The sequence below is a fragment of the Chelonia mydas genome, chromosome 1 (assembly GCF_015237465.2).
Source record: "Chelonia mydas isolate rCheMyd1 chromosome 1, rCheMyd1.pri.v2, whole genome shotgun sequence".
NCBI lineage: Eukaryota > Metazoa > Chordata > Testudines > Cheloniidae > Chelonia > Chelonia mydas.
In genome coordinates, this window is record NC_057849.1 from 276,039,638 (window position 1) to 276,053,775 (window position 14,138).

Here is a 14,138-nt window from a genome sequence, read left to right on the forward strand (position 1 = left end):
TGCTAAGTAACCAGTCTACTGAAGCCTCTCTCATTAAAGTTTTACACAATCTCATTTATTCAGGAAAAACACTGTCTAACATGGCTGCCTCCTCTATGATTAGTCAAACAATAATACTGTGTCACAGAGATTAATATTAGTGATTACAATTTTTTTCCATAAGATTTGGTAAATACATCCTGGCCAAACACATACAAACAATTTCAAAAGCACATCTCAGCTTGCATAGCAAATCAAAGAGAATTTATTTTAAAAATGGGAAAATATTCTGGGATTCATGAAAGAATTGCGCTGTGGCTGGGATCACTGGCCACTCTCAGTAAGTCAGATTGATGGAGAACACTGTATTCTTACTCTAGTAGAGGTACCAATCCAAGAAACTGCTATATTAAGAAAACTCAGATTATAGGACGTCAATGTCACAGGTCAAATCTGAAACCTTAGTGCACATATAGAGAAAATTACCATTTCCAATATCAGAGGGCACAAACTTCTATTTTTAATAATCTAAGAGAGCTTTGTATCCAACTTCTCAGGTAGAGATAATCCCCACCATTATATATAGGCAGAGTATGTAGTGATGCCTGTACGTAAAGTTGCATAACATTTTCCATTACAATCCCCTGTTTAAAGTTGCTTATAAATGTGCCAGATTTTAACTGTTTGGGTTGAAATTCTCCATGCTTGGTTTCTGCCTCAGATTACAGGAAAATAAGAATTTTGCCAATTTGTGATTCCCCTCCCCCTCCCCCCCCCCCCCCCCAAAAAAAAAACTGTTTCACTGAAGAGGTGCTTTTGGGGTTTGGAGCAGGGACTTGAAATTGGGCAGAGATGGTCATCAGAAGAGCCTGGTAGAAGCTTGCTGCTACAATCTCTGAACATTCCAGATACATTAAATATGTTCCCTAGCTCCACTGATCTTCCATTTGCACTGAGCATGCTCACAGATCCATACAGCTACCTATATAACAACTACACTGAATACGCTTCTAACCTCACAAAACTCCCTACATGTCATTTGCATGACACATTCTCCTAGCCCCAAATAGTTTATTATACATCGACTGCACTGAGCATGCTCCCAGGCCCCATTGCGCTTCCATCTGCATTGAGCATGCTCCCAAGTCCCACAGGCCTTGAGTTCCATTTAGGACACAGCAGCAGCAGCAACAGCATCAACAAGAAGAGGTACCCAGACCCCTCTTTGGCCGTACTGGCCTAGGAGCCAGAAAGAAATCATGAATTCTACTCTTCCGTCTTCCATAGCTTGATATTAATATCTCTGTGTACTTCATAACCCTTATTATATTGAGAAGAGCTTCATGGCCCTATTTAAGAGGCAGGCAAATATCATTCTTCCCATTTTACAGATGGGGTAAAACAGATGTTAGTCAAGGACTCTTCTGACAGAGCCCGGAACAGAAACCTGTATCTGATATGGCAAGTCTCATCTACTTGGCCACACTTCTTTTCAGAATGAATGTGCCAAATATATATGTTTGGCCATGCTTTCTGTAACTATTATACATCAATCCACTTCTGAGCCAGGAACAGAACCCAAAAAATCCTGATTCCCAGCATTCCACTCCTGTCAAGCAAAGAGTTGTATGAGCCATTGGCAAAGTGTGTAATGTGTCCCATCTAGTGACTGCTCAACAGACTGCCGCTGCTGTCAATTACTGTTTAGCTCAACAGGTAGGGGTCTGCACTGCGGATCCAAAATTCCTACGCTGAAACCCTGCTGATAACACGTCAGAAGGTCAGTGTAGCTTCACATGATGGAATTTCTGTTTTCTCTGTTTTCTTTGTAAAGTCGAGCACACAAAGGTTATGCCAGAATTATGATTATTCATGCAGTCTTAATTTGGCCACCTTGTAAATGAGCATTGTTATTGTTCTTTATTACGTGCTCACATGCTGTTTGTTTTACAGGACCTCTACTTCATTCATGCAAATAAGCAGCAGGTTGTAAGAAGAGAAAGGATAGTCTCTTGTGGTTAAGGCACTGTATTGGGCCCCAGGAGGACTGGCGTTTATTCTAGGTTCACCTACAGACTTCTTATGTGATGTTGGGTAGGACGCTATCATAATACACATGCACGGGGAGCCCAAATTAACATTGGATGGGTAAACTTAATTCTGGCATTCCCTTACTTTTGAGTGCTTGAGTGCAATGTTAACATACTTTTAACATAGTTTTATGTATGTAATATGTATCTAATATAAAGATAGCTGATTTTCCTCAAATGACGGTAATCCTTTCACAGATTAATGTGAAATATAGAGACAAAAGAATCCCTTTAGGTTTTGCAGTATATGGTATATTACACTGAGAACTGAAAAGGATTTAAAAGGCAGCACTACTTTTTACACATTCTTTATTTATCTCACCTGAAACATTTCAAAGCCTCCTCTTGGCAGTTTCCAAGACAAATATACGGTGTTCTCTTCTTGTCCAAAAACCTGTAAATCTGCGGGTGGATCAGGATCTGAGGTAAAAATAGACAGAGATACATAATATAATATCAGAATAATCTAGACAAGTTCAAAGGAGAATGAGTTTTATAGACATTTTTAAAATTAATATTTTACATTTCATACTAAATATGAAAATAAAGTTTACATTTCATAGCTCAGAAGAATAAAGGATAGACTGTATTCATTCCTACGTGTTAACAATATATCATGTTGTTGATTGAGGTACAGTGTGATAAAATAACTAGTAAATTATAAAAAATATTTTGGTTTAGGGAGATGAAAGTAATGCAAAATTCTGTAGAAAAAGCAATTTTATTTACCTTATTTTATTCTAATTATTCACACCATTTATCTAAGTACATGTAGCTTCCTTTAATAACATAGAAGAAAATTATTTGTTTCTCAATATTTTCATTTATTTCATAATGTTTACAGATCTTTAGCTTGAAAAAGTAAGAATGTTATAGATGTATATGATTTAATCATAACATTTTTAAGATTCCTGGATTAAATAAAAATATTTTTCAATCAAGACTTTAAAAAAAGAACAGCCCTTACTATCTGCAGCCCTGAAAAACAAATTAAATAAGCATGAACTTACAAGTACTAATCTTGAGGGTGGTAGGATGGCTTTTCTTTAATCCATTGGTAGTCACAATACTAACTAAGAAGTCAGTCCCCGGGGAAAGACTGTCAAATCTGAACATTCTACGTATTTAAGAAAAACATGGTTATATTTTTAGAAATTTGGAAAACAAATATATATTATTACTGTACATCATTCACAGATTAATTAATATTACATGGACCTAATGCAAAAGTTATATGCATATGCTGCCAGCCATTGAGATTGCTTTTATATGATGTAAGTTAAATTCCTTACAGGAATCAGGTTCAGATCCTGCAGTCACTCTATATGCAACATTCAGGTAGCATTAATTCATTTCAGACAGAGATGGATCTGAGATGATAAATTTTGGGCCAGATCATGACATGTTACCATACCTACTGGTGGGTAGGTATTCAGACCCAGGGTTTTAATTTGGGTTTATCGATGTTTAAAGCCCATTAGATTTGTTTATTTCTAAAAAAAAAAAGGAATTCATAAAACAGGAAAAGGATGATGTTTGTTGATCAAGATTAAGATTTTTTTTCTGTATGTAAGTGCACATTAACATTAGTGTGCAGGATTGGACTAGGTGACCTCTTGAGGTCCCTTCCAGCCCTACATTTCTATGATTCTATGATTTTTAACTTACCTGTCAAACAATGAATATTACATATAAATAATAATTCAGCATAGTCTCTTTAAATATGCAATGTGACCTCTGATTATATATATTTATCTGATTGGGTAGTAAAATATCATCCTCGTACCTTACACTGGAAGATAATATTTCCTCTGTGCGGAAGCTTTTGCTGATAATTGAAATAATGTATCCATCAAAAATATTTTGTGCTGATGGCCAGGTAACAGTTATTGATTCTGAGTCTTTACTGTGATTCATATATTTAACCGGGCTTGGTACTGTGTCAATAAAGAAAGCAATGTTTAAATAGCCTATTCTATCATAGGGCTAACAGCACCAATTACCCCCAGCCAAAAAAAACAAAAAACAAAAAACACCACACTTAGAAAAGTGTGTATAGACCCTAAAATATACTTACCACAGGGATACACGGAATAATACATACTGGGCTTGATTCTCCACTGTACCAGACCTCTGAGCAAAACTAACAGGGAACTGGTCGAAGCTCCCTGATTTACAGCCACATGGCCCCCTTTACAAATTAAAGCTGCAGGAGGGGCAGCTTTAATTTACATCACTGACACAAGGTCCCTCAAGGACTTCACACTAGTGGGGAATTGGCATGCTCCCTCTCTGTCTTCACTCTCAGGAGTAGCAGGAAGGATAGAAAACGAGACAAACAGGCCAGGAACAGAAGTGGAAGGGGTCAGGAGGTGGGGTTGTGAATAGGAACAGAGGGGGAAGTGTGGTGGATAAGAGGAGAGGAGGACAGGCAAGAGCCAGGTTGGGTTGGACAAGAGCAGAGGGGCACAGAGAGAGAATGGGGCAAACAGCACATTAGGATCAATAACCACTAGAGCACACTCCCTTCTAGAACCTGGAATTGAACCCAGGTAAGTCTCTATATTCCTTAATTCAGCCCCATGTGTTATGAGAAAGTCTTTAGTTATCTTACTACAAAAATACACCTTTTTTGTAGCCTAACAGCCACAGCTGAGTCACCCCTACTAGCCAACCAATTGTAATGTGACACTCACTGGAGGAAGAAGCAGCAGTACACTGATGAGCTCTAAACTACAAAATCATTAACTGGGGATGGTACTAGATAGTGGCAGTATGATCACTTGATGGTGATATTTGAATACAGTACAATTGGCAGTGTCTCCAGAAAAGCAGCCTAAGTAAGTTATGAGTGCAAACGGGAGATTGAGTAAGGGGAGAGAGAACCTTCTGAAACTGAAAGAGGCTGTGGATTGAAAATAATTCCAGAAGGAGAGAGAGTTACAAACAAACATGGATTCAAGTGATAAAGGGCCTTAACTGAGAGCAGGAGGTAGCTATAAGGAAAAAGAATCTAGTTGTGTAACAGAAAGAAAAAAAATCATGGCAGCAGAGAGATAGACAGCAGAAAGTGTGATTAAAATCAAAGGGCCATGACAGAAGAATTTATGAAGCTGAGGTGGGAAATATATACGCTTCTGAGAACTAGAGTGCCTGACTGAAAGGAAGACCAACCTACTCTGGTGGGGAAAAAAACAGATATGGTTAGCACCTAAGAATATTGACATGATTGGAAAAGAAAGGAAAACAGAAAACACAACTGATTTGAAGTCCAATGAGACTTTAATATTGCAGGAAAGAGAAAACCATTACATAGATATTTCTTAAGCCAAAGCTGAAGATGGAGAAAATATATAACAAATTCATTTCTGATGTAAATGGATGCAACTCCAAAGGGATGCCAATGGGAATTGCACCCACGTACAGGAATCAGTTGGGTCCACAATACACGAAGTTGCCCAAATTCAACAACTGAGCAAGCAGGACCAGACATTAAAGAGAGGCAAATTATTTTGCTTGCTTTCTCTAATGACTAGCAATACTTGCCAAGCACTGTGAAATATCAGTCATGAGAGTGGACATCTGGCAACGTAATTCTTAAGATAACATTAGCAGGACCATGGCACAGTATAACCATACCCAAATATGCTTTTCAAAGCATGGAAACAGCCAAAGAAAAGAGCCAAGAAGATAACAATGAAGGAGAACTTGCAAGAAATTACAAAGATGGTTGAACTAACTACGTAAGACAAAAAAGTTTCAAGCAACTGCAGGAGAATACAAGTAATACTGGTAGCGGCAAACATATACTGAATTATAACAGTAAGGTCTCACCTGTCTCTATTTCTTTTATTACAAGAAGGCTGTCTTTGAAACCTTCTTTTTCTGTTCGAATTGTAAAGTTGTACAGCATTCCAGGAATAAGATTGGAAAACACTGCCATTTCTTGCATGACTTTTTGGACCTACAAATCAAACATTATAGCTTATGTATTTCTATGGAACAGCTGCAAGTTTTTTTAAGTAACAGCAAAATGTTTATTTGAAGCATCTCTGTGTTTTGAATGGGTCAATACCGGTTAGCATCAGATACAATTTATTTGACTGGAAAGGGTGCAACAGTAACTTTCTTGACTATACACAATGAATATTCTTAAAAACATACCATGATAGTGCCTGCACAATTTGTACACGTGACTTCATACTGCTGAAAATTTCCATCAGCACGATCCCAAACAATTTGTATTGAAGTATCGGTAACTTTACCTTCATGTACATTTATTGGAGCTCCCAGACCTAAAGAAAACAAACCACATAAAACATCTAAATGAAATGGGCCCTATCCATCAGTTCTGCACGCAAAAATGCCATTGAAGGCAATGGGAGACATGCAAGTGAAGGACAGCAGGATGAGACCTTATATTGTGAGTATTTTCAGATCCCCGTAGAAACCAGTGAAAGTCTGGAACAGAAACAAATGGCAGGATAGGATCCAAGATGACATAAGGCCTCAACTGGAGTATTGTGTCCAGTTGTGGGTGCCACATTTCTGGAAAGATATGGCCAAACTGAAGAAAGTCCAGAGAAGAACAACAAAAATGATTAAAGGTCTAGAAAACATGACTTATGAGGGTTTCAGAGTAACAGACGTGTTAGTCTGTATTCGCAAAAAGAAAAGGAATACTTGTGGCACCTTAGAGACTAACCAATTTGTTTGAGCATAAGCTTTCGTGAGCTACAGCTCACTTCATCGGATGCATACTGTGGAAAGTGTAGAAGATCTTTTTCTACACACAAAGCATGAAAAAATACCTCCCTCACACCCCACTCTCCTGCTGGTAATAGTTTATCTAAAGTGACCACTCTCCTTACAATGTGTATGATAATCAAGTTGGGCCATTTCCAGCACAAATCCAGGGTTTAACAAGAACATCGGGGGCGGGGGGGGGGGGGGGTAGGAAAAAACAAGGGGAAATAGGTTAGCTTGCATAATGACTTAGCCACTCCCAGTCTCTATTCAAGCCTAAGTTAATTGTATCCAATTTGCAAATGAATTCTAATTCAACAGTCTCTCGCTGGAGTCTGGATTTGAAGTTTTTTTGTTGTAATATCGCAACTTTCATGTCTGTAATCGTGTGACCAGAGAGATTGAAGTGTTCTCTGACTGGTTTATGAATGTTATAATTCTTGGCATCTGATTTGTGTCCATTTATTCTTTTACGTAGAGACTGTCCAGTTTGACCAATGTACATGGCAGAGGGGCATTGCTGGCACATGATGGCATATATCACATTGGTGGATGTGCAGGTGAACGAGCCTCTGATAGTGTGGCTGATGTTATTAGGTCCTGTGATGGTGTCCCCTGAATAGATATGTGGGCACAGTTGGCAACGGGCTTTGTTGCAAGGATAGGTTCCTGGGTTAGTGGTTCTGTTGTGTGGTATGTGGTTGCTGGTGAGTATTTGCTTCAGGTTGGGGGGCTGTCTGTAGGCAAGGACTGGCCTGTCTCCCAAGATTTGTGAGAGTGTTGGGTCATCCTTCAGGATAAGTTGTAGATCCTTAATAATGTGTTGGAGGGGTTTTAGTTGGGGGCTGAAGGTGACGGCTAGTGGCATTCTGTTATTTTCTTTGTTAGGCCTGTCCTGTAGTAGGTGACTTCTGGGAACGCTTCCTCAGCTCTCGTCCCCTAACGCCCCTACTCTACTTGCGCTATATTGATGACATCTTCATCATCTGGACCCATGGAAAAGAAGCCCTTAAGGAATTCCACCATGATTTCAACAATTTCCATCCCACCATCAACCTCAGCCTTCTCCAGTCCACACAAGAGATCCACTTCCTGGACACTACAGTGCTAATAAACGATGGTCACATAAACACCACCCTATACCGGAAACCTACTGACCGCTATTCCTACCTACATGCCTCCAGCTTTCACCCTGACCACACCACACGATCCATTGTCTACAGCCAAGCTCTGCGATACAACCGCATTTGCTCCAACCCCTCAGACAGAGACAAACACCTACAAGATCTCTATCAAGCATTCTTACAACTACAATACCCACCTGCGGAAGTGAAGAAACAGATTGATAGAGCCAGAAGGGTTCCCAGAAGTCACCTACTACAGGACAGGCCTAACAAAGAAAATAACAGAACACCACTAGCCGTCACCTTCCAAATAAATTGGTTAGTCTCTAAGGTGCCACAAGTACTCCTTTTCTTTTTGACTTATAAGGGAAGATTGAAAAAACTGGGTTTGTTTAGTCTGGAGAAGAGAAGACTAAAGGGGGACATGATAGCAATTTTCAAGTACATATAAGGTTGCTACAAGGAGGAGGGAGAAAAATTGTTCTCTTTAATATCTGAGGACAGATCAAGAAGCAATGGGCTTAAGTTGCAGCAAGGAAGGTTTCGGCTGGACATTAGGAAAAACTTCCTAACTGTCAGGATAGTTAAACGCTGGAATAAGTTGCCTAGGGAGGTTGTGGAATCTCTGACATTGGAGATTTTTAAGAGCAGGTTAGACAAACACCTGTCAGGGATGGTTTAAAATAATACTCAGTCCTGTCTTGAGTGCAGGGGACTGGACTAGAAGACCTTCCAGTCCTACACTTCTATGATTCTATAACACACACAAACACACATATACACAGAGGCAAAATTTTGAAAAAAGAAAAGTAGGGAAAGAATGGAGCTAATATTCGTCACAATTCAAAGAAAATCAGTTGCTGCTGATGAACTTGCCTATCTGAAAACCATATTGGGTCTGATTATGCATTTCCCTCTGGTGGCAGAGCTGGCATTTCTGTGCAGGCTACTAAAACACCTTTTTTGCCATCCACTCCCCCAAAACATACTAATCCATCTCAACTAGTATCACACCACCATGCCCAGGGCTAACCTAAATATTGTGGAATGGGTTAGCAAGATGATACTATGGGATACACCAAGCTTAACTGACTCATTTCCTATAAAAAGGTGTGTATGGATGGGTAAGTGTGCTCTTTAGGTCTCAGTCTCCTGTTGTAAAGGTGGAACTAAGCTTGCTATTCCATTCAACCCCAGCAATCAGCTTACCTCCTGATTATATTGGTTTACATGTCAATGCCATTTTTGCAAGGAAAAGGAATAGAATCTTTGTTTTAATTAAAAGGTTATATTCTCCTAATATTTTTCATTAAATTTGTGGGGCTCAAAGGCCAACTCAGCTGGAGAGAGAAGTGCAGGATCAAGCCCTCAAGCACGAGGTCCCACGGCTTGTGTGTCAAAAAGCATAGTCCTTCAAATTCTAACACAAAATTCTATGCACACGTTAAAACCTTCTACTTGACATGTTTTCATTTTGACTTAGAACACAAAAATGGTCCCATACGTGAGATCCCTAAAGGTTCTGCAAACTAAAAAAGTAGGTATGATGTCAAGAAATGTGTGTGGACTACATTTTCTACACTGGAAAAATAATATCACTACAGACAACTGACAGTAAGTTGACAGCAAAACATAAATATTTCACGAGATACGTAAGATAGAAGGGCCTCTGAACATGGCGGGGCTATGTGGCCCTCATCTCGGACTATGTTAAGGGTTCACTGCATATGTCCATATATCGTTACCTTACTACAGATGTTGTTATGTGTGTTGGAGTTCAATATCACATATGCAGTACATTGTCCTCAAAATAGTATCCCTTGGTTTTCTATTATATCCCTTCAGTGATTGTGTTGCTAGCCACACTCACCTCTATTTACTACAAAATATATTTTTCTCAAAAACAGATGTTAAAATACATATTAACTTCCACATCTCATTTCTGTAATAAATATTTGCAGATCTGAGCTCTTTCCACATGGCCCTAAAGCATTCTCACTGGTTAATCATGGAGCTAATAAAAACCACTGGGGGACAAGGGGGTATTATGGTAACACTAAATGGGTGTAATATTTGTTTAAAACCATTAAGTGTCTTTTTAAGCAGCCAAATTTTTACAAGAGAAGGATGAACAAGGAGCCAAAGTATCTGTAGCTGCATGCAATGGCCAGTTCTCTGCCTTGCAGTAGGGGTGGAAAAGGGTGCAGAAGGCTTCTCAGAGTAATAAACTGAAGTAGCCTCTATGACTTCATAGCCTTGAGAGGGGGAGGTTTTTTTCCTTCTGCCTCCAATTATCTGCCCAATACCCAGCCGACTTACTAAGGCTGCACTCTGCCATGAGGATTTGGCCCAAAGTCATTTAATATTTTAGGGCCTGGGTCCTGGGAGGTAATGCATAGAACTGGTTTAAAAAATGGTAAAGATGTTTAATAGAAAATTCAGAAATCATTTTCATCCTGAAGGTTTAAAAAAGGAACATTTTTTCATTCATTCAAAATTTTCTACAATGATTTTTATCAAGTTTTCAGTCACAAAAATTTTCTGTTTTGAATATTTTCATATTTTTGTGAGGTTTCACTGTCTCTCTTTTCCTCTCTTTTTTCCTTCTACCATTTTGCCACTGAAAAATAGTATATGATGTAGGCGGTTGAGAAAGGAAAACAATTTAAATCAGAAAAATGAAAAACCAAAACATTTTTGGGGTTTGGCGTTTCATTGGGGAAAAAATGGAAAATTGCAAAACAACAAAAAAATTTCACCATAAAATTTATTTTTAGAAAAAGCATATTTGTAGTGGGGGGGGGGGGGGAGTCATTCCAAGAATTCCAACCAGCTTTAGTGGTGAGCATCTCCTATGAAGTGCTTAGCTTAATTCTCATTGATGTTAGCACCTTGCAGCACTGAAATTTAAACACTATTACACATCCCCTAACATACCTTGAGATGTATCCGTTAGCACAGACCTATTGATAGCAGGACACAGAAAAAGCTCTGTTGATATTCATCTGATTGACTAAATAGGAATGGTCAAAATGTCAATACCTTATTTTTCCCACAAGGCCAACCAACAAATTTAATATTGTTTTAATTCTTGAATTACATGCTAATTATTAGTAGAGACTTGGTACAAATAAAGCATCTAAATGAGTACAAAGACTTAAAATATCAGCAATGCTAACGTATAGTTATAGCTTTCTTTATAAAACATGTAGTGGTATGATTTAATTATGAATTGCCAAAATAGATTTCAAAAAGTCTGAAGCTGTATCTATACTGCGTAAAGGAGATTGTGGCCTTCAAAAGAGATTTAAAAGTTGTAATTTAGGATCATACACTACTGAAATTTAAATTACTTACATGTTTTTACACCAGGTACGTGATATATGGAGCTTAACATGTTTCCACTTATTGTAGAAACATAGAAATCATATTCTGTGCCTGGGATCAAGTTTTCAATTGTTACTTTATTATCATTCTTTAAAGCCAGCATAGCATTAGGTCCTCCTTTGCTTGTAACATATATACCATCAAATACTCCAACATCAGGCATTTGAAGAAATAAAACCACAGAATTACTAGAAATGTCATAAGGGACAATAATCTGAACTGGTTTGGGCTCTGGAACAAGAAAAATTAGAGCAAATGTTAGATCAGTTAACAATAAACTGAATGAAAATAATACAATAAATCTGAAGCAGGTTTTCTGATAAATATGTTCATATGGCATAAAGTGATAGCTACCATAATAAGATACAGTATCACTGAGAAATAAACAAACAACAACAACGAGCTCTCATATAGCATTTTTCATCACTGGATCTCAAAGCACGTTATAAAGGAGGTAAATCTCACAACAGTTTAGTCTACAGAAGATGTCATCTTAATTTCCTTTTCATTCATAATTCCAGTAAGCACTGAAGTACCAGTATTTGAAACAAATTTAGAGAAATGAACTTATGGATTGTAAAATAAGGAGAGTAAATTCAGCCACAGAACAAGTGCCAAGTAAGCCTGCATTTGACAGGTAAGCAAGCTTTACATCTTAGCATTCTTGCTGCACAGCTGGTGCTAGCTGCTGTGAAGAGTACCTTTTGTAATTTCCTGGCCTCTGTAACTGGAATGAGGTATCGGACACCATGCTTTGGCTCAAAAATTACTAAATCTGCTAAAAAATACTGTAATCAGTTACATTTACTGTGATGTTGTCATTTTTCAGCTGTCTACATTGTACAGCCTTATCCCCTTACACAAACACACACATATTGAGTGTGAACCTTCCATATTCCTTACATACTTGTTAAACATCTATATTGTACCAGTCTCTCTATATATAGTCTCTCTATATCCCTGGAGACTAAGTATAACAGGGAAGACCTTTAGATAAACAATGTGCAGTTTTTACTTCTCATAGATTATGTGCACCATATTACTACTTATTAGCCTTTAACTCTTTTCCCTTACCCATTTACATCTTTGTCAATATACTCTTGCTGTAGCAGCCTACATAATTCCTGGCATTTTACTTGGATTAACAGCCTTTCCAATAACAGACCAATATACAGATTATCTAACCCGAACCATTCCCATATTCAGTCACCCCATTTCAAATCCACAACACACCCAATCACTTTTCACAGTGGGAGTAAATGTCCTATCTGGTCCCCATCTCTCTCACACAATTGCATTCAGTGCTGCCATTGCACTTCTAAGCATGGTTATGATACAATGCTGTACCATCCTTGTGCTATGTAATTCTGAAGCTCTAACTTAAAGACTGTGCCTCTGCCAGTTTACATAAATGCATTGAATCTCTCAATTTAGACCCTGTATTGCCAGGCAAAACTACCCAATCTTCCAAATCATTTATGCTAAACAAAAATAATAATAATTTAAAAATGTTAATCTTTATAAAATTTTATCTTACTGAGGGTGCATTGAATGGTCTTCAGTTCACTCATATTTCCATTATTCACAGTTGCCACTGCTATTTCATAAGTCATGCCAGGAACTAGATGATTAATCTTAAATCTATCTGTGGTGTTTACCAAAAACTTTACAGTTTCATCCACATCTGTAGTAGGTTTCACTTGAATGTAGGATCCGAGGCCCTCTTGTGGTACCGTCCAGTGAAGAATTACACTCTCTTCTTGAATATCCTCAGGATGAATAACAACATTGCTAGGTGGACTGACAGCTTAAATAAAGACAAAAAATTACAGTGTATAAACACAGGTCAAAGGTATTGTCCATTTAGTAACCCTTCCTAATGCAATCCTTTGGTTTTATGTTTTCTTTTGTGATACTTGAATAAGACACATACATAACCATAGCAAGAGAAACCTCTAAATTTATACAGTGCTTTAATCAAAAGAGAGGTTATATCAGATTATATACCCACCTTCTGTAGTTAATGATTTTTGAATTGCATTCTTTCACATAAACTTCAGCTTCTGTTTTGAATCTTGTTGTATCTCTCTGTGGTTTTATATTGCAGGATGGGGTGGGCAGGTGGAAACATTAAGGACAAGGCTTGAGGAAGTGGGAAAGATGGGAAGGGGAAGATGAGCTATCCCGAATGTGTGAAAGGATGAACAGTACTGTGCTTTTTGTCTCTGTGCTGTTGAATCTTCACATAAATATAGAAAATGGATGGATTAATGGTGACTGGTATATGAAAAAGTACTATTTATTACTAGTATTTTATTAAAATTGCTCCAGCCATCCTTTGTGGCCACCTTTACTCACAATCAGTAGTACCCGACTCTGCAATTAGTCCCTTCCATTGCAGTGGAAATAGTCACAGAGTAAAGCACTAAACACTGTGAATGAGGGTATCAAAATTTTACCATTAGTATAATCATTGATCTATCTTCATGTAAGTCAAATGAGTTATTTCTGGGGGGGATGGGAATTCCCCCTCGGCTGGGACCCTGTTCTGTTTCCCATACTCTCTCCCCTCTCCTGCTCCTACAGGAATCCCGGGTCTCCCCCGACCAAGGAGTCTCCCCCTCTCCTACCAACACAGTGCATGAGGCAGTGCTGCCAGGAATCAAGTTCTCAGCAGACTCGCCTGCTCTCCACCGAACAGACTCCCAGTACACCAGGTCACAACCCCATTTGACCTGACCATCCCTCTGTCTTGACAGAGGGGTGGCCAAGCCAAATTTGGGTGGCATTGTGACCCTGTGCACCAGGTCAC

At 38.5% G+C, this 14,138-nt stretch overlaps 1 protein-coding gene across 3 annotated transcripts in view; it reads right to left on the reverse strand.

Moving 5' to 3' along the window:
• The window catches only part of PTPRQ (protein tyrosine phosphatase receptor type Q), a 212,322-nt gene that overhangs the window by 179,605 nt on the left and 18,579 nt on the right, over positions 1-14,138 (reverse strand). For all 3 annotated transcript variants that reach the window (XM_043547169.1, XM_043547172.1, XM_043547163.1), the window contains 7 exons: positions 12,864-13,133; positions 11,297-11,557; positions 6,234-6,364; positions 5,904-6,033; positions 3,856-4,006; positions 3,080-3,186; positions 2,392-2,489 (listed from right to left, as the gene is read on the reverse strand). In XM_043547169.1, coding sequence (XP_043403104.1) covers positions 2,392-2,489; positions 3,080-3,186; positions 3,856-4,006; positions 5,904-6,033; positions 6,234-6,364; positions 11,297-11,557; positions 12,864-13,133 — 1,148 coding nt within the window. The remainder of the gene's footprint in view (positions 1-2,391; positions 2,490-3,079; positions 3,187-3,855; positions 4,007-5,903; positions 6,034-6,233; positions 6,365-11,296; positions 11,558-12,863; positions 13,134-14,138) is intronic.